At 33.4% G+C, this 26,706-nt stretch overlaps 2 protein-coding genes across 4 annotated transcripts in view; both read right to left on the reverse strand.

Moving 5' to 3' along the window:
• The window catches only part of PICK1 (protein interacting with PRKCA 1), a 65,353-nt gene extending 57,467 nt beyond the window's left edge, over window positions 1–7,886 (reverse strand). For 2 of the 3 annotated variants that reach the window (XM_069831713.1, XM_069831712.1), the window contains exons 1-2: window positions 7,751–7,886; window positions 6,534–6,752 (exon numbers count right to left, since the gene is read on the reverse strand). In XM_069831713.1, coding sequence (XP_069687814.1) covers window positions 6,534–6,646 — 113 coding nt within the window. In that variant the 5' untranslated portion in view covers window positions 6,647–6,752; window positions 7,751–7,886. The remainder of the gene's footprint in view (window positions 1–6,533; window positions 6,753–7,750) is intronic. The other variant, XM_069831714.1, reaches the window with a different exon arrangement.
• Window positions 7,887–8,240: 354 nt separating this feature from the next.
• On the reverse strand, window positions 8,241–22,688 carry LOC138703654 (uncharacterized). The gene is made up of 4 exons (XM_069831716.1): window positions 22,024–22,688; window positions 20,831–20,963; window positions 16,530–16,659; window positions 8,241–14,484 (listed from the first exon to the last, which is right to left on the reverse strand). Exons 1-4 carry the CDS (start codon window positions 22,680–22,682, stop codon window positions 14,399–14,401), a joined length of 1,008 nt encoding a protein of 335 aa, XP_069687817.1. The 5' UTR covers window positions 22,683–22,688; the 3' UTR covers window positions 8,241–14,398.
• Between the last annotated feature and the right edge of the window lie 4,018 nt (window positions 22,689–26,706).

Raw genomic sequence — 26,706 nt, forward strand, 5'->3', positions numbered from 1 at the left:
ACATTCTAATACTGACGAAATTAACAATTACGACATTCATGATATACATAACTTATGTATATGCTTTCAGAATATTAAACAAAACAACCTCTAATGAAGTTCTCAAATCTATGTATTTTGGCTATGTACATTCCCAGATTCAGTATGGCATACCATTATGGGGCGCAACAAGCAAAATTACGGAAATTTTTAAGTTACAGAAGAAAATTATAAAAATTATGAAACAAGCACCTATAAGGTCGCAAAGTAAAGAAATTTTTAGGGAACTCAAAATTCTGCCAGTACCTTGTATATACATTCTAGAAACAGTGTCTTTCATTCATAAAAACAAAGCAAAATTCAAATTGAATTCAGACTACCACATGTATCAAACAAGAACATCAAGTCATATCCATCTGTCCACCCATAGAATAACCACAAATCTTAGAAGTATTTTACATAGAGGCATAAATATGTATAATAAAATTCCAAGATCCATAATAAGTAGTAAACAAAAGAAGTTTAAAAGCATGGTCAACAGGTTGCTGCTGCATCATATGCCATATACTGTAGAGGAATTTACGTCTTTAGACCTTGCAGAAAGTGCCTACTAATGTGTAATTGTATCATGTCAGCAGATGTCCTGCAATAACAAAGCTACAAATTCATAAATATGTCCATAGTATAATCAGAAACTAGATTAAGACTTAGAAATAAGATTGACGAAGCCATGATTTGTAAAGATCTTTATGGTGAATAAATTACTACTACTACTACTACTATAAATACGTCAACATTTAAATGCTTTTAGTAATGTAACTGACAGCGTGATAAATTTTAAAGTTAAGCAACCTAAACTCTATATTATACATATACACAAACAATAAATTGTAAGACTCATTAAGATAACTAAAACAAGAAGAAAACGAAAAAATATGTTATGAACATGACACTTTTTCATTACACTATATATTTTATGCATTTCGTGTCACTTTGTTTCTGTGACACATAAAATGTACAGCATAATGAGAAAATATCATGTTCACACCTTCTTTCCTTAATGAAAGTTAAACCAGGGTACACCATTTTATAGCACATTTGAAATCATTGGGGTAGATTATTTTTTTTAATCCAATGCCACCAGGTTGTCTTTTTCGACATTTCTGGTCTTCTCTCCTGGCCGTGGCTTAATTGTAACCCACTTCTGAGGTTGGGGTACCTGGAAGGCGGAGTTACATTACCCCGATGATGTGATAGGATGATTATGATAATGTGGTGCCAGGAGAGGTCTTAAATCTAAACTTAACCAAAATTCCAGACCATGGACGAACACAGGAATAATCCCCTTTAAGGAAAAATTCCTGTGCTCTAACCAGGAATCGAACCCGGGACCTCAGCCAGGAGCTCTGACTACTAGACCATGAGGCTGGTCTTGGGGTAAATTATAAAATATACAATGTGAGCATTTTTATATACCATGTAAGTAAATATCCGACTTAATTTACATAAAGTGTAAGTTTCAATTAAGTATACCGTAATTCACAGGAATTGTCAATTCACACGTAGTACTTATAATTTACTGTGGAAGAAAACCACTGAAGGAAAAGTTTTAAAACAATAATAATATGCTATTATAAACATTCATCTGACATATAAAGGTTAACAATTTACTACCCTTTACAGCTGAGTAACAGCAAATGAAATGGAGATGAAACTTTTATAAATAAAGATCCCCAAGGTCGTTTTTGACTCGCTTTTAAATTATTTGGGACAATAATATATTTCTGAATTATTTTATAGAAAAATATTTCCCCTTTCCCTTTGTTTCTGTAATGGTTAAGGCCCATTCATAATGAAAATTAAACATAACCGTAACATAAACACAAAAGTTTGCGCCCAGGCTACCAAATGGGATCATTCACAATGATTCACATAAGCATTGACATAAACATTACCGTAAGACGTTAACATGAAAGTGTGCAAACTCCAAACTTTCTTGCTTATGCTTATGTGATTTGCAAACAGAACACAATCGTGGAGCACTGAAGTATACGACAGAATATGAGGAAATGGCGTCGTTGTCATGGTTACCAAGTATGTTTGCTGTTATATTTATGTTCACATCGTGAATGATGGTATGACTTCTTGATTTTACCGTAATTTTCATTGTGAATGAGCCTATACAGTTACATTATAGAAGTCACAGGTGAAGGAGCATTATTCGAGTATAAGAAAAAGTAGTTAATGATTATCATTTTTCCTACGAAAAGCAAAAATTCATGCACAGGAGAAAGAGAGGAGAAGTATCAGCTCATGCAATATCTCAACATCAAAGTGCACAACAATAATAAAGAAATAGGCTACTATGAATAAAAAAAAATGGTAGTGTAAATCATACATACTTCATCACAGCATGCATTAAGACTTGAGTTTCGAAAATCAATATCAAATTAATTTTACAAACGGTGTGGAAATTTAGGCCATCAGTGTCACATTTATTCAGCATTTGGGCGGTATTAGGACCAGCTAAAATATTTAAGAAACCTCGTGAGTTCTTTTAAAGCTTATGGTGATAGTAATTTTCAGCACAAAGTGGATGTTTAGAGTAATGAAAACTACTCAAGTTTGGACCAAATGTATGCTGTAAATTTAACAACATATTTGAATACAGATGTTTTGTTATAGAAATCATTTTGTTTGGGAATTAATGGCATTATCTTCTATCCAAATTCAATGCAATACAAGATGAGTCAAACCTAAGAGACCAACACTGCTGCCATTTCTTGGTGATCTTTTGCATACTGGTAACTAGTGAATTATTTATTTAAGAAAATGGTGATAGTCTTATCTCAATTTCAAAGCAGTTGTTCAAAATGTCCTCCATTATGTTCTATACACATGGTCCAGTGATGCATGAATTTCTGGACACTTGCTGCACCTCACCCTCACTAATATTGCATATTATAGTCGCGACACTGTTATTCCCGGCGTGACTCCTCTCTTTGCTTACGTCTTAGGAAGTGGAGGCTCTATAAAATCTAGGTAGATAGTATCGTTCGCCATTTTTGTTCTTTCGTTGGTGAGCTACCAGACGAGGAATTTATTTGCCACACCGTTAAACATTATCATGTCGTAGCTCCTATGATAATAAATCAAACGCACTGTAATTCAGCAAATAATTGAGCAGCAAATAACGTCCTCGTGTGCTTTCTGCGAATGCCAACAAAAGAGCCAAAATGGCGGGCGATTATATTAAGTATTTATCCAATCTTAGGAAATGCATAACATCTTCATCAGCGAATCACAAGACACACAAGTTTAAATGTAGCCAACCTGCAACATGATTGGCTGCCGGAAATTAGAGCGACGGGACTATAGCCATCCATGTACAGTACGACTTTTATCCTTATCAAGAACACAACCTGTTTCTCAACAGAATGTTTTGATTGTTCTATAGTCTCTAGAAAGCAACGCCAAAACTTGCGTAATAAACACGACTCATACAAAATCTTCTCTTTTTTTTTTTTTTTTATAACTTGGTTATTTAAGGACGCTGTATCAACTACTAAGTTATTTAGCATCGATGGGATTAGTGATAGCGAGATGGTATTTGGCAAGATGAGGCTGAGGATTCGCCTGACATTTACCTTACAGTTGTGGAAAACCTCGGAAAAAACCCAATCAGTAAATCAGCCCGACCGGAAATCGAATCCGCGCCCGACCGCAACTCCAGACTGGCAGACAAGTGTCTTAGCCGACAGAGCTATGCCGATGGCTCCAAAATCTTCTTCAGTAGATACATTACAACAAGAAAAATGCGCTGTTATACTATGTATCTAACTATGTTTAAAATTACGTATATTTCTCAATAGAATTCGGATAGCTGATTAAATGAGATTGACAATATGAAGTACAAGCGTAGTATAACAACTCATTAGAAAAACCCACACATTGTGTCCTGGATCAACCTTAAACCTAAGTTGCCAGTATTTTTACTAAACTGCAAGATTGCGGTGTGGCAATTAATACATTCAGTTTTCTCAATCTCATGCATGGTGTGTCCCAAAACTTCATGAATCACTGCACTAAGTGTACAGAATGTCATGGAGGACATTTTGAGCAACTGCTCCGAAGTTCAGGTAATATTCTCTCCACTTCAGTAAATAAATACTGCACTAGTTACTTGAAAGATCACTTGCTTGATTGTAGTGCAGTGAAAATGTAAGAACATTAAATGCGAGAAATGGCTGTTTGCCAGACTATAGTACCAAGACACAGTAGTGCCAATCCCTTAGGCTTGACTCAATGTATCTCGTGGCTGGTTGAAAATATTTATGAACTATTGATGTTATTGATGACAATGGCCTTTCATGCTATATTACAGGAAAACTTTGTGACTCGAAATCCTTTAGGGCCTAACTGTAAAAAGACGAAAATACTGTACTCTGTTTATAATCTTACAAAAGTAGGTAGATAAAAAATATAAACGACGAAAGCTGGTTTTCATTTCAAGGTATCATATAGTAAGAAATAATATCTTCACAGGCTTATTTTATTATGATGTAGATGTAGATGAAAAGCTGAAAATAATAATGTGAAATCGCTCAGATATATACAATACATGATATTCTTAACTGTTTTTGTTAATTTTATGATTATTATAGTTGCAAACTTGAATGGCGTGAACTGTCATCCATTAGTTTCCAGTGCACTGCAGTCGCCACGAAAGATAGAAATGATAGTAATCAAAACAGTTACAAATAAAACGAAAATAAATAGAAAAATACAAACATAGACAAGGCAACACCTACTTTTCATATCTTACACATCAAATAATAAAAAAGTAAATCTTTACAATAGCGTAAAGACAGACACCAAGAAAGGGCGCGTTCTTAGACAACTGGCAAGGCATGCCAAAAGCCTAAATGAACCTAATCTGTCACAGATTACCGCACCTCTCTGCAGGTCTCCACTTTCACAGCAACTTCCGACCCTTATTTTCGGTGTTAAAGTGGTGCCGGCGCTCATTTTTTTTTCTTTTACGAACATATGGCTCGACTAGAAGCCAAGAATGTAAATACATTTGTACCTTAACATGGGAACGCAATAATACAGAAATACCAACAGAAATAATTAGCCTCATCTATTTCAAGAAAACTCATATCAAACGAATTTACTCATACAAATGAGATTAAATAGACATTACTACGAAAATAAGTTTCAGTGTAGGTCTAAATTAAATTAACTTAGAAAGCATGTTGTAAATATTCAGATTGTTAATGTTAATACAGATAATAGGCTACAATATAATATTTGTTTTATTCAGTCTTATGACAACTCAATTATTAAAACAATGACATATATTTCATAACATGTAGTCATTGAGTTTTATACAAAGTAAGTTACGAACGTTTTCGCTCATTCAGGCATCTTCAGGTTCTGTGTACAATATCTCATTATTAATCTGTATGATAATTACAATGATAGTCGATGAGATGGACTGTTTAAAATTGATCATGATATATATAAAATGTACAAACATATGCATAATTAAAATGTAATCATGTTACAAGGTCATAAAATTGTGAAAATTGTGAACACGTAGTGTTTTACATTTTAAACTTCGTAATACTCAGTGTGGATCTTGTTTTGTAGATTCCATTAAAAATATGAATTGTATCTGAAATATATAATTATGAAATAGAAAGGAGCAAACCTTCAAACTTAAGAGTGTGATTGGATTGAATTATCAAATGTACTCACGTTATTAAAACGTGGCAACTGCATAGGCTGTTGTGATATACCATTATGATCTAAAGTAGTGTTTATCTGTAATGAAAACTTTAATGTAAAAAAATTTTTTTTTAAATTTTAAAGTATTGAAATATACTAATTATGTGAACATACTTACGAAGACAAGAGGCGACCTTGCTGCTTTAGATACTATGGGTAATGTGACACGAGCGATGTATGTGATCGTGTAGACAGCTGACGCAGAAGGATATTACGTTGTGATGGGGTTAAATGTTGTATAGGGGATTCCGGATTTGAGTCAAATTTTCATTGAGGATGCCATTATCCATTAGAGTATTACGAAGTTTAAAATGTAAAACACCACGTGTTCACAAATTTCACAATTTTATGACCTTGTAACATGATTACATTTTAATTATGCATATGTTTGTACATTTTATATATCATGATCAATTTTAAACAGTCCATCTCATCGACTATCATTGTAATTATCATACAGATTAATAATGAGATATTGTAGCCTAAACAGAACCTGAAGATGCCTGAATGGGCGAAAACGTTCGTAACTTACTTTGTATAAAACTCAATGACTACATGTTATGAAATATATGTCATTGTTTTAATAATTGATTTGTCATAAGACTGAATAAAACAAATATTACTTATATTGTATTATCTGTACTAAATTAAATTGCAAATAGGTCTAGCCCATCTCGATAATTTCTCATTGAATTCGTTCATTTCTTGTCTAGTAATAAAAATAAGTTAATTAAAAAATCTTTTAAGGTAAATAAACATACATTCGATCTTCCATGGTGGCACTAGAGTGAAGATCACGGTACAAAATGTTGTACTCTGCTTCTGTCCTTGGCAAAGGGGTGTAATATGGATATTCTGAGTAACTGGCCCACATTCACAATGTTGGAAGAAACTGGACAACTAAAACGACAAAGGTCCACTTCAAAGCGAGGACAACATCTACGAAGGCTGTTCAAAAGTGCTACTGCAACAAATTCATGCTGAAACACAATACATTAAATAAACAAACAAAATGAACATGAAATTACATTAAGAAGCGATGCAATTACTAATTTGAAAATGAAAGGCGCGTTTTCTGATCTTCACACTTAGTCCTACAAGCAGATAGGCCTATTCAATATAAATTAAAACAAAAGTAACTAACTACATTATAAAAGAGAACATGCTTTAACTTGCGTGCTGACACTCATAACAAGTGGACTTAATTGTAATAGCAAAACCTGCAGTCACATTAGACCTTAATTTTTATCAATTTTGAAATTATTCTACTTGAAAATAACAAACACTTGTGCAGTCCATATTTGGTTTTATTCTCTTCCCCTTCTCAACCATAGTGGCAAAGTTAGGGAGGGTTTGATGACGAGGTAGATTAGTGGCAAGAAGTCCCACTGTCAGTGACAAGGTTGGGTAGCTAGGCTTTGGTGAGGAGATAAATTAGTAACATGAGTTTCTTACAAAAATGACACATGTGTTAGTCAGACCTTTGTTTGGAACGGGCTTAATTACAAGTCTAGGCCTATCACGTTTGTAAGCGAATTCACAAAATTACTTATCCGAGTTCTTCTAATTACCACTATGCCTAAATCATTAAACTAAAGGATATTGAATGAAAATTAATAAGATACAAGCCAATTTTATATTCCAAAGTATCGTCTAAATTACAGTCTCACGTCAAGTTAATAGGCCTATAGGTAATCCTATTTGATTTACTTATGTGGTTCAGTCCTCACCTCCACACTGTAAACTTATGCAATTATAAGTTAAATATTTATGGATCCAGAGTTACCGCACAATGTGAGCAGCAGTCTACAAACCAGGCAATTATGCATGCAAAAATCATAAAATGTAATAGGCTATGTGGCAACACCTTGTAATTTAACAAATAGAATATGCTTGCGACTCATCGTGCTGAACGTTTCTGTTTAAGATATAGAAACATTCTTTTGAAATGTGTAGGACACTATTGTCTTGTACTTACATTTTATCCTCTTCCAAAAAATAATCATCCTCATACTCAAGCATATTAACAAAAAATAAAAATCTTGCTTACAAGATATATACAAAACAAACCTCCACCATGACGTGTTGGTAAACGCAGTTCAGTTCGATAAGTTTACACTTTACAGGAGAATCGATAGCTCGATATTTAGTTGGTACTTTTATCCTCTCAAGTTGGTATGCACCAACGTTGCCAAAAGTGCAGTACGTAATAAAAAATATATATATACCGTAGCAGTGAAATGTAGTCTTAGAAAAAAAGTTTTGTCGCACAGTCCCAGAAAGGAGGCAGTGCGCATATCAGATATACAACGAAACAAAACTAATTTTACTTGTGAACCAGGTCGCTCGTCCTCTGATCATGCACACTGCCTCCTTTCTGGGACTTGTAAAGTATCTGTGCAACAACTTTTTTCTAAGACAATTCTATATAGGGACATATAGGTTACAAATTAAAATACTTGTTATCAAACAAATATCTTTATTTCAATTTAACAGAACAGTTTTGGCAATATATTTAGCAATATAACTGGAAGCATTTTAAATGTGTATTTTAGAAACATATATTAGCAAGAACAAATATATTAGAATAATAGACCACCCATTTAAAACATTTTATAATGATAATTTATATTGAGCATCGTAAACAGAGCCACCTTTGATAAAAGAGAGTACAACATACGTAAGAAGAAAATAACTTGTGCTACACAGAACTGTTTTATATCGATTTTTGTTTACTGGCCTGTTCTTATATTGTACATTTCTTAAATTTGGCACATGGCTTTATTGTATTTGGCCATATATATATTATTGACGTATTTTGATAAATAAAAAAAAAGTACCGATAATTAGTTAAAACATTTCACCTTTCATAACACACAAACATACGTCACTCCATAAACACAGCAAATAATGTATGACCATATTTTAATCATCTCATTTCATTATAAATTATATCAATTCAAAACAGAGAGGAAGAACTTGGAAGCTGCATATGAAATTATGGAAATGAAGAAACAGTTAAACGATTTTTTTATAGTTGTTCAATGTCATTAAACTCTATCTCTCATCAGCCATATGCTTATTTAATATTCTAATATTAGAACCCATATTTGACAAATTAGTTTACCTACATATAATTACGTATATGCCTACTGTACATGACTTGAGCAGTGATGTCTGAGCAAATTTCCAACATTTGATTATTAATATTAACTTGATTTAAGTAATCTTTTTATCATTCGTATTAATACTCCATGTCACTATACTCATTATATTTAGCTTTTAGTTAATCATGAAATTTATTAAAAAATCCTTATGTATGTACAGAGATTTGATTAAACTGGCATTTATACTGAAAAAAATCTAATTTGTATGACAACTGATCTAGCTAATTAACAATATAATATCAGATGGTACTCAAAATTATAGAAACAATGGAAATACGATTTTTTCAATTTTACTTTTTTAATTACCAATTGTTTTATTTTTTTGATTTGATTGCAACACATGACACTATGACTGGAAAACAGCTTCACACGTTCATCTAAACACAATAATGTTATCCATAAAATGGGTCCATCATAAGTTTCATTTGAACACAGAAGTGGTATGACATCTGAGTCATATTTACATAACAGTACAGAAGTATTTTTACAGATCTGTCAGAGAACATAAATACTACAAGAATTTTCTAAAAATCTATAGTATCGAAATAAACATAAGATATTTGAAAGCCTTTTTGAGCAACGTCACCATAGAATTACAGTGATTTAGTAATTTATTCTATATATATCTATTTTCAATGATTGTTCCCACTTAATTATGTCCATGAAATTGAACTTTCATAAGAGTTATAAGAATTATTGCATTTACAAATAAAATATATGTGTATGGCAGCTTAACGAAATATAATTCATATATTATAATGAAAGTAGTATAAGTTCATTATTATGTGGTACCAACATGGTAATAATGAGTAGTTTCTGCTTGGGACAGACTGAAAGTATAAATTATTTCACAAATGAAAAGTCATGTCATGCTACATGGATAACAAAGTATTCTCCATTTTATTTTGTTTAGAAATGAAAAAGTTTTAACTAATTGTTTTAATAAAATTTAACTAAGGTAATGTGTTGCTGAAAAACATATTGGAATTGACTGCTGTGGAAGTTGGCAGTATGCCAACAAAACTGAAGAAACGGAACTGACAAACATGCAAATATACTATAAATTCTACACTAAATACAAGGCGCGTCCATAAAGTAACTTTCCCACTTGTCCCACAGCTAGTAAACCATATGTTGCGCGAAGCAACTGCGTGTACGTGATAGAGTAATGTCCTGGCATGGCGCATGCGCTAGCGGAACTTCCCGAGTGCTCTCAGTAACTTCGTTGCATTGGTTGAAGATGGACACTCCTATTCCAGCTCCCGCCGCGTGTGAAGTGAAAGTTTTTGAATGCATAGGGCATAGCACCGATTGAAATTTATCGTCAGCTGTGCCAGGTCTATGGGCCTAACATCATGAGCAAGCAGATGGTGCGTTGCTCCACAAGGTCGTCTGTGATGATGGTTGGCCTCCCACTGCGCTCCTCGTCATGCACATTTTGGTGTCCTGCTGAAAATGGTCTACACCAGCAACGCACCATCTGCTTGCCCATAGACCTGGCACAGCTGACGATCAATTTCAATCGGCGCTACGCCCTGTGCATTCAAAAACTCGCACTTCACACACGGCGGGAACTGGAATAGGAGCGTCCATCTTCAACCAATGCAACGAAGCTATTGAGAGCACTCGGGAAGTTCCGCTAGCACATGCACCATGCCAGGACATTACTCTATCACGTACACGCAGTCGCTTCGCGCAACATATGGTTTGCTAGCTGTGGGACGAGTGGGAAAGTTACTTTATGGACGCACCTCGTATGTATCTAAATTGAATTATAACTTCATTTTCGGCTAATAATTACTTCTTTTTTATGAATATATACATAATTTTTGGCAGTGTTTCTTTCAATGTCTAATCGTGTATTATAAACAGACAAATACTACACAAGCATATGAAATAAATAGCTTCTTCAAATCCATTGTTCTTTTTAAACTTAATATAATGAAATAAGATTAATAGAAGTCATACACTGGTGATATCTTATTTAAGTGCTGTAAAGTTGTAAGTATGTTGAAAGGGATAAATGTGTGTTAATTAGTTTTCTTATTTAAGTATGATCATTAATAATTCTCTAAAGTTTATCTTTAAGCTATTTTTCTATATATATTACAACTTTTTATGCTCAGTAAATATAATACTATTAACACAAATATAAGAAAGTGGTAACTAAACATGACTTAAAAGTATACTACTTTTATATTATAAAACAATAAAACCTGCTGAAGATAGTAGTGAACAAACACAAGAATCTTATTAAAAATAAAAATCTTTGAACTATTCCTTACATGGCTTCCATTTCCCACATATTATTAACGTAATACTCTCACATTTAAACAGGTGATAAGATAATTTTGAAAGCTCTAAGACTTCTACATAAGTAGTGATATAAGTAACTTAAAACTAATTTATATACTGTAATATGTATTTCCCTAAAACCAGAAAATTGTTTTCATGAAATATTAAAAAATTTAATTCATGAACAAATATGCTGGAGAAATAGTTTTGATAGTATTGCAATATTTTATAATATGAGTGCAAGAAAAAATGACTAGGATTGTTTACCCAAAATCAAACACACACAAAAAAAAGTATACAGCAAATTCTTTAAAATATTTCCTTTAAAAAATATAACTCTTGAATATATTATAATATAAAATTATTCGAAAAAAAAAAATGAAAAATCAGAATGGCAAGAGATAAATTAAATTAATTATTTTCTTACTAGTATATGATAAGATAGGGAAAACACTTTAGTGTGTAAGTTAACATGTTACTTAATTTATCATTTAATTGTATGAAAAACCTCTGTAAAAAAATGTATATTTTCTTTCAATAATCCTGCAAACAAAACGACAGAAACAAAAAATCTCCACTGAACACATTTTGTGGATATAGCCAATCACAATGGAATCAGTGAAAACAGTATAAAATTACTATGTACAATAGAATCCCTCTCAACCAGCATCAAATGGATCAGGCTAGTTATGGATATGACATTTTACCAGATAACTGAATAAATATTTACAAAAATTACCTGTTCGCATTTTATGAAACTGTAGCTATGTGAATTTTATTTCTCAATCACGTGATCATAACTAAATAAGCATACAACTGTGTAAATTTTCTTTATTAAACACATCACATCACACAACTTAAATGATACACTAATTTTAGGTTAGAATATTCACTCAACATGAAAGTTCGTGCGAACTCCTTAATGATGTCCCAGGTTGTGGCAATGTGGCAGATTTAAACATTTTTTTTTTCGGCCCAGCCAAAAATGTCGTTGTTTTGGTACTGCTGGTTCATTGGGTGCTGGTTATGAGGGATTTTACTGAATGACTTATGAAGAAGCATAAGTTTCAATCTTTACACTGAAATAAGGCTTAATACGAAATAAGATCACTGATGAACTATTAAGTTATTTCATTAAATAAATGAATAGTTCATCAGTGATTACATACATGTTAAAAGAGTGTATTCAAGTATACAGAACAAAATGAAAAAAGTTAATTTTCTTTCTCTTTCACTTGTTTTCATGAAATGTTATTTCCCTCTGTTATCATATGTACATATACACAGCCAATACTATTAGCTTTTAGAAATTTTCAATTATCATTAAGTTTACACTAAGACTGCAAACTACCAAAATAAAGTATGCTAAAAGTTATGTCAGTAACATTATGTATTTTAAGAATTCGTCTGCTAATGAAATTACCATTAAATCACTGCATTTGCTATAAGTTTATATCAATTATTAACACGAATATGGTAGGCTATCTTTAATGTTTCAAGCCCAATGAATTTTTAATTCGTCAGTTCGCAATGAACATAACTTGCACATTATTTAAACTCGATATCACGTTCACATAAAAAGGAAGACAAAAGTTTCAAGTGCGGAAATGAAACTACCAGAGCAAAACGATTTTAAATAAAATGCAAAAAATTTATTGACAAATTTTACGGTAATGTTTTCTGACACTTCCTCTAACAGGCAGCTTACAGATTTCATTCATGAAATTTTCTGAAAAGCAATAGTTAGCAATGTATATTCTTGTCTATAGTTCTTATACACAGTACACACGTGAAAAAAATTACAAAACTTGATATTATATTAATTCCTTATTGTGCTATTTGGTAGAAATAATGAAGGATTACCAACTTTCAATTATTACAGTGCAGTTACATGGAAATAAATCACAGACAATGCAACATGAGGTGACCAGTAAAAGAACCATACATACAATTAGACTATGTAAATTAATGGACGAAATAATATATAATTTAAGTAAATTGTTATTAAAATATTAATGCTCTACCTCTTACATTTAAAAAGTACTGTCCACTACAGAAGAAATAAGCATAACTTATATTAGTAGTTTAGAAGCCAAATTATGTATTGTTTATAAATACATATAAAGGAATGAAAAACTGAAATTTGTGTTCTAAAAGATAAGATGATGAAGATTCAAGACATAAAAACATCCTATTTAAAAACAGAATAGCTACCAATAATAATTACACAAATTCATGAATTCAGAGCAGTATGGAAGAAAAGAGATTGTTTTAAAACTTCCAGTTCTTCTAAGATAGTATATTCTGTACATACAGCACTAGTTTACATAATCTATGAACAAAGGTAGAGCATATTTTTATAACTGATTTAATGGTCTATAGATTCCTGGTAAACACTTCGTGTTGTATTACCAAATACTATGTTCTCTCATCACAAACTTACTTCGTTTACTCAGAAAATATTTTTAAGAAAACATTAGTGAACGCTGATACTGAAAGTCTTCAGATTCATATTTGTGTTTTGTACCTGTATTACTTTTCTGCTTTTCCAAATAAATATATGAAACAAATATCTACACCCAAAATATTTAATTAGTATTAAATATGTTATTAGTTTCATTTTATGAAAACAATGAATACTGATTATTTTGCAGATAACTGAGAGTTGAGTGGATGCCATTGTTTGTCACTATTTCTGTCTTGTATGACTATGTTGAACATTGTCCCATTCTGTGCTGACACAATATTTTTAAAGCAACCCCAATGACTAGCAATATTTTTGTAATTGTGCAAAATGCCAAAATATAAGAATGGACACACTGTCCTTGCAAATAAATTTTAGATTGCCATTATGTATGAAAATTTCATACTAAGACCAATCATAAAATATAGTTTTAATCTTCAATACATTTATAAACTGGCAATAAAACTAAAATATATCATACAAAATAACATTAAAATCAGAATTAAGTTTATGACTATGTTTATATTTTACTGACTGATATCTAAATAACACTAAGGAAGTTCTATAGAAAATCTTGAACTATTCATATAAAAATCTCTTGAAATGATGTAAATTTTGGTAACGTGGGTGAAAAGTTGAAGAGTCACATTTCAGGTTCTTTGGGATGAAGAATGAGCAAAATCCGAATTTGGAAATAGATTTAACCATATTCAGAGCTGACAGTGAGACTCATTTCCCCAGGATCTACATGAGTGTCGTGGTACCACTGTCGAGTGTCTACCAGAACTGTAACAGCAAAGAAAATGAATTATATTATAGCAAATTCATAAATTTCAGAAATATGGTGAACAGTGGAACCCCACTTTAAGTAAGCACTCACAAGGGAAGGGTTTCGGTTCGAACAGGAATTTCGTATCAAAATTTTGTATACAGGCCCATCTTTACATCTCTGTAAAGCTCCCAAAAGCATTCGTTTGTGTAACGTGTGGTTTGTCTGTTAGAGTACTGTACAAGTTGAGGGGTGGGGAGTGCTCTGCACAAATAAATGGGATGGGACACCTTACCCGTAAGCCTAGCCTAGCCTAGAAGCTAGTGCGAGTGGTAAAATGTCTAAAGCCCATTTAAGAACATTTTTCTTCAACGTTGTCTGAAAATATTGCAGCTAAACAAAAGTGTACACTGTTGTGAGAGTCATTGAATGCGCACAAGGACACAACCTTAATAAATTAATCATTCCAAGGCTAAGACATAGAATATATGATCATTCCACCTAAAAAAAAAAACTAAATATTTCCAGCCTCTGGATATCTATTTCCTTAGACAATACAAAACATATGCTCGGAGGAAAACAGATTGCATAAGGACTCTTGCTGAGAATCCAGAACTTAACTTGGAAAATCGAGTGTTTATAATGAAAATGCACTCTGTTGTTCATAACCAGTTGTCTGCTCCAGTACACAGCCCAATGCTTCAGTGCTCCTGGCAGTCAGCTGGTTACATGAATCGTGAACAAGTCTCAGACTTCAAAAATGTAATTCAGGTGGCATTTGATTTCTCAGCACTGGAGTGTGGTTCAGAAGATTGTTCAGGTGTTGCTTCTGCGTGTTGTGCTTATTGCTCTGCTCCATGCTGTTTCATGCATTTTATAGAGAATCCTCATGTACATTTTTAAAGAAGTGTATTGCCCAATACCAACCAAACGGAGAGTTACACAAATGAATGCTTTTACAGACTTCATCACCATTGTGAGGTAAGCCTCTGTACAAATTTTTAATAAAAAAATTCCTGTTCGAGCCGAAACCCTTCCCTTGTCAGTGCACATATTTATTTATTTAATCTGACAGGATTAAGGTCATAAGGCCTTCTCTTCCATCCTATCACATAGCACACATAAATACCAAAAAAAAAAAATACAAACACTGACAAAAATAATACAAATTAAATTAAAGCCCTATACAGGGTCAAAGAACACTATGAAGCACTTATTAAGATAATACAAGAAAAAAAAAGCTAGGCCTAGTTAAAATAATAATAATAGCAGTGATGATGATGATGATGATGATATTTACTTACTTACTTACAAATGGCTTTTAAGGAACCTGCAGGTTTATTGCCGCCCTCACATAAGCCCACCATCGGTTCCTATTCTGTGCAAGATTAATCCAGCCTCTATCGTCATATCCCACCTCCCTCAAATCCATTTTAATATTATCCTCCCATCTACGTCTATGAATAAAGTTAGAGATGTCGGATTTGTTTTGCAGTTATTTGGAAGATAAGAATTTTTAAATTAAATGTACATAATTTTTGATTGGAGAGGGCCTTTAAGAAATGTATGAAGAGTTTAATTATTACTTTATGTTAAAATCTCTGTATCGAACTGTTTTGGAATATTGTTGTTGTTGTTTTCTAATGCCAGGCGTTTGACAATAAAGTCATTTGACCTCTTGCACTCCAATATTTTTCAAAGATATTATCATGACCAGCCACTGAAGCACAGATTTTGAGGTGTTCCGAATCCATTTCTTGGTTTGAGTTGCACAATGGGCAGTTAGGGGACTGATATATTCCAATTCTATACAGGTGTTTAGCCAAACAATCATGGCCTGTTGCCAATCTAAATGCAGCTACAGACGATTTTCGTGGTAAATCGGAAATTAACTGTGGATTTTGATGCAGAGAGTTCCATTTTTTCTCTTGGGATTGTGTTATCAAATTTTGTTTGTTGAAGTCTAAGTATGTAGATTTAATAAATCTCTTCACAGAGTAATACGTAGATTTAGTAACAGGTCTGTAAATAGCAGTATTGTATTGTTTTGAGTTTAACTTACCAATATCACCAGGTTCAACTCTGAAACTGATTCCTGAGCAAATGTGGTCACAGTCAGGTGGAGGTATAAGTTTCCATGTCTTGTGCCCTCGCAGTTGTGCTTGCCACATAAGTCGACTTATATAATCAATCTGCAAACCACAAAAATAACTTTGTATGATTTGAGGCTTTCTCGGCGTTGGTTCGCTAATATGTTTTCGCGGGATATCAGCCGAGTTAAGATTTTGGAATGCTCCAAGCTTTCGACTGCTATCTCTGCAGCCATCTTCAGGGAAGTGATGTCCGAACAGAAAGTCGAAAGGTAATATAGATGTTAGGCTGTCTCAGGTGAAACGGGATTGGCTGGCGGATCGGCCAATCCGGGGCCGGGAATTGTCATCTCTCGTAAGCTCCGCCCCTCCCGGGATTCCTGTGTGAAGTTTGGCGGGCGGCGAGCCCTGTTCTGTCGGTTGGAATCGGTTGCCGTCCTCGGTCCATGATCTTCATGACTTTGATTGTAAGAGGGCCTAAGTTGGTCCAAGGCCGGTGTCCATGCCTAACTGAGCTGGAGTCCACTGTCTCTGTTAAAGTTGTTTTTCTCCAGCTTGATATCATAGAGACAGTGGACTCCAGCTCAGTCAGGCATGGACACCGGCCTTGGACCAACTTAGGCCCTCTTACAATCAAAGTCATGAAGATTACGGACCGAGGACGGCAACCGATTCCAACCGGCGGAACAGGGCTTGCCGCCCGCCAAACTTCACACAGGAATCCCGGGAGGGGAGGAGCTTACGAGAGATGACAATTCCCGGCCCCGGATTGGCCGATCCGCCAACCAGTCCCGTTTCACCTGAGACAGCCTAACATCTATATTACCTTTCGACTTTCTGTTCGGACATCACTTCCCTGAAGATGGCTGCAGAGATAGCAGTCGAAAGCTTGGAGCATTCCAAAATCTTAACTCGGCTCATATCCCGCGAAAACATATTAGCGCACAAAAATAACTTGTATATTTTTTGTGGGAATAAAATCAGTGATTTCGATGTTAAATTTGCCACTATTTTTGTGGTCATTTCGTGAAATAAGTTGTCAATTAAATGTATTACGTTATGTTAATATAAAACATTTTTTTTACACATATCAGCATTGCCAAAATATAAACTATGCAAGTTTCTACAGTATCCACGAAGATTTGTGTGACAGTAAATGAATATCTTCGTGTGGACAGAAAAGTCCTTCTCTCTATCCACATTAGATGTAGGGAACCATACTGCCTGCAAATATGTGTAACAGACTTTTCATCAAATAGCTCATGAGGGTATATGGTTTCTATGCACTTGTACTCAAAGCTTTATTTGGTAATTTTAAAGATACGATGGAAAGGTATGATGTCATAGGTGACATCACTACTACCGCTATACGAGAATTAACTAAAATTATTCTCTTATTTTTTTTCCCCCCTCTCATCCTTGTCTATTTACCATCTCTTCTTTCCTTCTATCTTTCTTTTTTCTCTTTTATTCTCTTTACAATTTTTTTTTACATATCCACAATTCCACTCTACTCTTAAATATATTAACTACCTATATTATATTTTATTCACTCACTATTCCCGACATTGGGATTCGAACCAAGAGTAAAGTGGATACATATTATAATATCATCACTACATACTATAGCCCAAAAGGATGTTTCTTTGGGATAAAATCAGGTACGTGATCACACTGTGCAGTGCTGCTATATGGGCATCATTTCACCAAACTAGTGTATAATATTTCATTGCATGTAGAACTTTAACTGTAATTTCCTCAAAACTAGGTTTCTGTCACTTACCTGCTTTTTGTTCTAAGCCCCTCAAATAATACTTGCTTTAAATACTGTTGGCTTCATGGAATGACTTCAGAAATAGCTAGTAGTGAAACTAATTTAGTTACAGATTATACTAGTGAAGGAATAGTCGAAGTGCATGGTGAATAAAACAGAATGGTGAGTACGAAATATTATATACGCTTAATTTAATGCCATTAACTCAATATGTAATGAAATTGTCAATTAAAAAAAAAAAAACAATATGGCTGTATGTAACTATTATAACTACCTTGTGACGTCCTCTATGACATCATAACCTTCCATCGTATCTTTAAATTTACCCTTTATTTTTTTCACAAACTTTTCTTTCGTATTGTAACAGAGTCAGAAACAGATCTAAAGGGACTCGTAATTTGGTCCAATTAACCTAAGGATATGCCATAACTGAATTCAACATTACCAGTATTTGTGATTATAGACCAGGTAGTAAAAGCTACAAACATAAAGATGGCAGAATATTAAACTATGTGTAGTATAACGAATGGATGAATTTAAAAGAGAAGTACCGGTATGAAATAAACATACGTGAAATAATAAATAGCAGCCTCACTATATTATAATTTAATGAAAAAATAAGCAAACATAGGGCTGAGCCAGATGTAAATGATTACATATAAATTAAAGCAAGAAACAAATTGAATAGGCTACTTTGTTCTTTTCATACGAAGTCAAAATTAACATCAAAACAAGTAGGCCATGAAACTGCATGGGCGCGCTTCCGATCAGGGGCAGCGGTATTTCTTCTAAGGTTAGAGCTCAGTTTAGGTGTGTGTATATTAATCGAAAATTTAGGGGCTAGAAAATATTGAGAATAGGACGCATGTTTATATGACATTTTTTCGATTAATACACACACACCTAAACTGGGCTCTAACCTTAGGGGAAATGCCGCTGCCCCTGTTCGGAAGCACGCTCAACTGCATACCTGCTAAGATGTTCTAGCTAGGTCATTATTGATTAAATACAACAACATGGAACTATTACATCTGTACTAATAATAAATCTGTAGCCGAAATTTTTCTGGTAATTTTCGATTTTCCAAAAATAATTGGTCCTAACATATATAATTAACCACCCTGAAATCGAAAATCGCTTTTTTGAAATTTTTGTCTGTCTGTCTGTTTGTCTGTATGTTTGTTACCTTTTCACGCGATAATGGATGAACGGATTTCGATGAAAATTGGAATATAAATTATGTTCGTTGTAACTTAGATTTTAGGCTATATGGCATTCATAATACATTATTTAAAAGGGGTGGTTATAAGGGGCCTGAATTGAATAAATCGAAATATCTCGCTTATTAATGATTTTTGTGAAAAATGTTACATAACAAAAGTTTCTTTAAAAATAATTTGCGATAAGTTTTATTCCTTAAAAAATTTTGATAGGACTGATATTTAATGAGATAAATGAGTTTTAAAATTAAAATAACTGCCATCTAAGGCCGTATAATGAAATAAAAAAAGAAACGACTTCGTCTATAAGGGGCCTTGGACAGCAACAATCCAAAGCTATGAAAGATAGCCTACAGAGAATGTTTCTGTGTTTGTATGAAGTAATATTGGAAGCTAAATTAACCGATTTGTATAATTAATTACTATTTCACCATTGGAAAGTGTAGTTTCTCTAGATGGACATAATGCTATAATGTTATTACAGTAACTTCTGATATGATATGATATGATATGATGTAATGTAATGTAATGTAATGTAATGTAATGTAATGTAATGTAATGTAATGTAATATAATATAATATAATATAATATAATATAATATAATGTAATGTAATGTAAGATAATATACCGGTAATATAATATATGTAATGTAATATTATATAATATAATTTAAGTTATTTGAAGGGTTCACAACCATAGTGGGCCAAACGCCATTTACTGAATACGTAGAAAACAAGGGTTAAAATTAAGTTATTACCATAATTCAATGGGAACCTATAACAAGTGAAATAAAGTATACACATTAAATCTAAATGATGTCAATGTTCATTAAACTATGGTTGCATGTAATAAAAATTAATAACATGTTAAAGGAATTGTCATTGCACCAATGAGTGTCTCTAGACCAAAATGATCGCATTTTAATTATTTGGATGCAATTTAAATTAAGTAACATATTAAACGATTTATCCTTCTATCAAACACGAATGTTCCCTGGATCAAATGTCCTATTTTAATTACGTAATTACTTTATATTTATTTCTAACGGGTGCAGCGGAGCGCATGGGTACGGCTAGTTTATAATAAGAATGGCAGGTGCAGACACACCAGACTTAAAATTTACAAGACACTTGCTCGACCTGTTCCTCCATACAGTATTGACCATCAGAAGGACGAATAAAGAGACTGCTGATGTTTTAGAACACTACCTATTATGAAAAAGCATGTCAGAAATGTTTATCCAGTTTTAGATGTTTGTGGCTAACATTGAAAACTTACATGCATCACTGCACCTTGCTGATAACCAATGAAGATGTAATCCATATTAGCATGTTCTGCATCTTCTGGTAAAAAATGAGGTATACTGTAATGTTCCCGCATTATAGCCAATACTTCTGGATGACAATTACTCCTGAAAATAAAAAAGTTTCAAAATTAGGCATAGGCCTATTTCAGAAATGTAGGATTCGTATAGGCCTATAGTACAAACATAAAAGGTAAAAGTATCCCCGTAACATGCCATGAAGGCACTTGGGGGGCATGGAGGTAGAGCCTCATGCTTTCCATGACCTCGGCACTAGAATGAGGTGGTGTGGTCGGCACCATGCTCTGACCACTTTTTACCCCAGGGAAAGACCCCGGTACTCAATTTTATAGGAGGCTGAGTGAACCTCGGGGCCGTTCTGAAAGTTTGGCAACGAGAAAAAATCCTGTCACCACCTGGGATCGAACCCCGGACCTTTCAGTCCGTAGCCAGCTGCTCTACCAACTGAGCTACCCGGCTGCCCATAGTACAAACATTAGACACTAAAACTGTTCTGTATGCCCATTGATATAATTATTACTGTAAGCACTTAATGATCTTATGTTAGAAATGAGATTTCTGATAAACTACTCTGTACGGATAAAATTACAGCAGGCTAATAACTTTATGTTCGATATTTAAAAAAATAGCTTTGTTAAGTGCAAAACACTGAATACACTGTTAGAAAGTCATTGGTTACAAGTAACATAATCACTCGGGTCAATATATCTAGAAAATTAACTTCTGTGGAGCTTGTTAAAATACTTTTGACAAACAACGGTAATTACCAAAGAACCCCTGGTCTTTTACAAGGTAGTATGTGACAAGGTTTGTGGGTTAGTCGAGGGGATATTTAAGTGACGTGAGGCCGAAGAATATGTGAAAAGATTTCGATGACTTAAGAAACACGGCCTCGCATCACTTAAATATACTCTCAACTAACCCACTAACCTTGTCACATAGTCATGATTCCGTAACGGACTATCACAACCAAATCAACAGCTGAATTTACTACTTTACTATAAGCATTGAGAGAAATTATGAATGCATTTGAGAAATCTACTCACTCAGATTTATACTAAGTTAGGCCTACCTATTTGGTTAGAGTTAAGTTAGGTAACTTATATGGAATTACTCAATCCACTATCCAATTCTTTTAGCAACTTACCATCCAACATACCACGGCTTTTCTCCTTCTTCCTGCAAAACTCTTGATTCTGGCATAGAAAATACATCTTGTAATGACTTAAACTCAGTTTTAAATGTTAAAATTTGACATTCTTCCTCTACACTTTCATAAGCACCTTCAACATTTTGATAAATTTCTTTTAAAAAGTGGTACGTAAATGTCTGCATTGCAGGCCAATGCAACGCTGCACCTTTCACTAACATTGGTCTAGGAGAATAAGCATAGTTTCTAAATTCTTCTCGTGTGATGTTTTCGAACACCAAAACACTTTTAATATCCTTGCACATATTGCAGTCAGTCTCTGGTCTAGTTGCTTCCCAAACGAAGTAGTTGTTCGGTAATAAACATCGAGTACCGAGAGTGTTCTTCATTATGGAATCGAAAATTATTTTCAGTAAAATACTGACTAAAACTGCTACAACCAGAGTGACAGCTATCATCAAACCTGAAAGCCGTTCATTCTTTTCAGTATTTCTTGCAGTGAAATCTATTTTTCTCCTCTTAAAGCATATTTCCTTTAAATCTTCAATACTGACACCAAAATTCAGTAAATCCTTATTTAAAATTACGAATTTTTCATACAGTATCTGTACACTTTCTTGATCTTCTAATAATTCATTATTATTATGTTCGGCCATATTGCACATCACATTAGCCAGTGGAACTGTAGTTCAATTGTTTTTCAACTTAAATTTTACCGCCTTTTCAAAATATCCCTCATAATATTTTATACGAATGAACTAGTACAAGAATTTATAAACTTGTAAATATTGGTGTTTTTTTATATTAATCACATGTAATCTATTAAAACATAAAATGCAATCATTTTCATGAATTTTATGTAAAAGAAATGTTATTGCAGGGAAGTTTAGTTGTTACAACGATGATCAGCAGTCAGCAGATATCGAACTTCTTTTGTCTTTGAGAAATGAAAATAATTGAAAAAATAACGTCAGTCTGTGACATTGAGCCATATGGTCTGAGGTGACGTGAACCATATCTGAACGCTTATCGTGCAGTATATAAAGTGCATTTTTGTTATAATAGCTGTTGGCTGTGCCAATATCACAATTTGGTATTCGTCGTGAGATTGTTTACAGGTGTTAAGCTGAGATATGGCTAGCACAAAGAAGGGCGTATTATTTATTTGTTTAGGCAACATTTGTCGATCTCCAATTGCAGAAGCTGTGTTTTTGCATCTCATTAAAGAAAATGGAAAACAAAATGACTGGGAAGTAGATAGTGCTGCCCTTGGCTCTTGGCACATTGGTTCACGTCCAGACCGGCGTGCAACGAAAATTTTGAAAAACCATGACATTGAGTATTCACACAGGGTTCGACAGATCACAAGAGATGATTTTCACAAATTTGATTTTATATTTGGAATGGATGAAAATAATATGAGAGCGCTGAATGAAGAAAAGCCATCCGGTTCAAAAGCGCAGTTACATTTACTTGGGTCTTTCGACCCGAAAGGGGAACGTATAATTAGAGATCCTTATTACGATGACAACGATGAAGGTTTTGAAAAGTGTTATCAACAGTGTTTACGCTCTTGTACGGCTTTCTTGGAAAGTCACTTATAACATTAGTATTTCGTATATTCCCTAATGTAAGGATGCAGACTTATTGTGAATGGTTGGTTGAAGACCAGCAGTATGCGTTCTTGTACGGCTTTCTCAGAAAGTCACTCAACATTTTTTATTAAACATAATGCCTTGATGTAAGGGTGCGGACTTATTGTGAATGGTTGGATGAAGACCAGCAGTGTTGTTTGCTTAAATATCTATGTATATTTTAATTGTTAGGGCCTATAATATTCCGACTATGTACCCAATGGAATAATAAACATACAGATATCATTGTAAGGACATAACACATTTATATTTTTAGTTAATTCGTAATTGGCAGATGGAGTGATAATTATGTAATTTTTTCAATGTGAAGGAACTTAATATTAAAAGTTGTGCTGATACTGGCATTTGTGTCCAACATTTCTTCTACAATGCTGTTTCTAAGGAATAGTGTTTGGATAACCATTGTGTGACAGGGCTGCAGTAATATCACAGTCACGAAGCTTGAGTTTTGAGGGTGCTAGAAACAATAGACTGTGCCGGTACTATTTTGCATTGCCTGTAATGAGGCAATATTAGCGATCCTAGTGGTGAGCAACTATCTAATGTATGCATATTTACTACAGTACTACTCTTTACTGTTACTCCTGGTTGAGTGTTAGAGAAGGCCGTATGGCCTTAACTCTGCCAGGTTAAATAAATCATTATTATTATTATTATTATTATTATTATTATTATTATTATTATTACGTATTGAGCTTCGTGACTATATACTAGACTGTGGTAATATCACAGTCTACTATATACAGTCACGAAGCTTGAGTTTTGAGGGTGCTAGAAACAATAGACTGTGCCGGTACTATTTCGCATTGTCTGTAATGAGGCGATATTAGCGATCCTAGTGGTGAGCAACTATCTAATGATTGCATATTTACTACGTATTGAGCTTCGTGACTGTGGTAATATGGTAATAGCATAGCTTCTTATGGTCGAGTAGGTCTAGACTTATAGGGCAATAATAATTTTTAAATTAGAAATTAAATCTTGACCTCTGTGTTCCAGACATTTGGTTTATTATCAAGTCTTTGTATTTTTATTTTATTTTATTTGAACTTCACCACCAACAGAATCTTGTGTCATTGTAGTGGTACATGTAGACCTACAGATCTTTATTATGTTTCAGGAATAGTGTCCGAAAAGAAAACGTGTGATAATTAACTTTCTATGAGTGGGAATACTACACTGCATTTTAAACTTGTTTCTCATGATGTAGGCCTACTAGACGTTCAGTAGAAAATTAATGGTGACTAAGGGTGCCCACAGGGGGTAAATTGCTACCACTGAGATTATTTTTTTACGCTGTTTTTTTTTTTCTCTACTTATTCGATACATGTTCTCTCAACCTCTCGGTAAACAATTCAACAAAAATGTGTGCGCAGGATAATTTAGATTTCAGAACTGGCTATTTTTCATGTTCAGTTTTCTCTCTCGGGCCATCTTTTTCCTCTAATTTTCTAACCATCTTGCTACCACTGAGATTGGGTCCTGCATGCGCCCTTGATGGTGACTAATTTTTTTTATTGTGAATTTCACATACCATATTCCTATTTAAATGTAAATAAACAGTTCTGCTAACATATGAATTGATTTTCTGTTACTATTGAGTAACTGTAGAGTTGCAATTGGTGTTAACAGGTAAGGCAATTTGAATGTGTTGCAGAATAACTAGAGAAGAAACCATAAAAAAAATTCCAAAAAAGTGAAAATATTGTCTTTCACATAGTGTTTGAACATCCCTATATCCTAGCTTATCTCTTAAATAATAGCTAATAATGATTTAAGTGGCTAAACTAAGAATACATGCCTGCTCCTACCTCTCTCTTTACTGTTTCTGAGCCTATGGTGCCTTAAGAGAAAGTAATTTTCTTTCTATATTGACCTAAAGTGATGTAAAGTAATTGAGAACTTACCAAACTTAAGTCATCAGACTTAACTTGCTCACAACTTTGCATAGTACAGTCGGAGGCAGCGATTTTGGCAGGTGATCTTGATGACATTTCCAGTAGGCGAGCCAATATTGTTTATGTGAGCTGCATGAATGACTGGCGATAATGTTCTGAGTAGTTGTTTATATTTTCATATTCGGAGCTATTATGAAAAACATCATGGTACAGTTTGATTCAAAGAATACATTAAAAACATGTAAATGACTTTTGTTTCCAATAATTTTACAATATGCCTCCTACATTTTCTAAATTAAAAGGAAAAAAGCATTGCATATATATATATATATATATATATATATATATATATATATATATATATATATATATATATATATAAAATCCTACCCTTACCAGATCAATGTACAAGATTTGTCCAGTAATAATGTAGAGATCTTTTACTGGTCGTAACCAATTCATGTTAGTAAAATTACGATTCTTCTTATTGATCAAAATATTAATTTGGTTAATTGGGTAAAATTGCATGCCGCGGAAGTCAGATTTATATAAAGGTATAATAAATAGGATTGCAATGGATATTGTAAGGGCAATAATTTCTTAACACATTGTGAATAAAACAGAGAAGAAAGCATTGTAAAATATTCAAAATCGTACAAAATATCCGAGAAACCAATTTTCCCTGCATAAATTGCACCAATTGAAAAATATAATTACCATTCACATTAAATATTTTATGGATACTAAAAAGTTGTTTGTTAATCTAGAGGTATTGGCTGATGACTATACTAAATTCCAATACAAAATTCATTCAGAATATGTAGAAATTACATTTGGATTTTACTAAATGTATATTATCGAAATGTGTTGCATTACCTCCTTAAATACTATACTGTGTTTATGTCTATCTACGTTATCCAATGTTTTATTTTTTTTTAAATATAATTCATAATACTGAAACTGCTATATCAAAATCGCACAAATTGTAGTGTGAATTTTTAAAACCGTCAACTCCTTTCTCTCTCCTGTCTGCTCTATTAGGAAGTGAAAAAAAAAAAGTTATTTGAAGGGGGTACATGAAATTGAATTTTTTTACATTCCTTATACATTTTAGAAACAATTCTGAG

Source organism: Periplaneta americana, chromosome 7 (assembly GCF_040183065.1).
Source record: "Periplaneta americana isolate PAMFEO1 chromosome 7, P.americana_PAMFEO1_priV1, whole genome shotgun sequence".
In the NCBI taxonomy this organism is placed as follows: Eukaryota; Metazoa; Arthropoda; class Insecta; order Blattodea; family Blattidae; genus Periplaneta; species Periplaneta americana.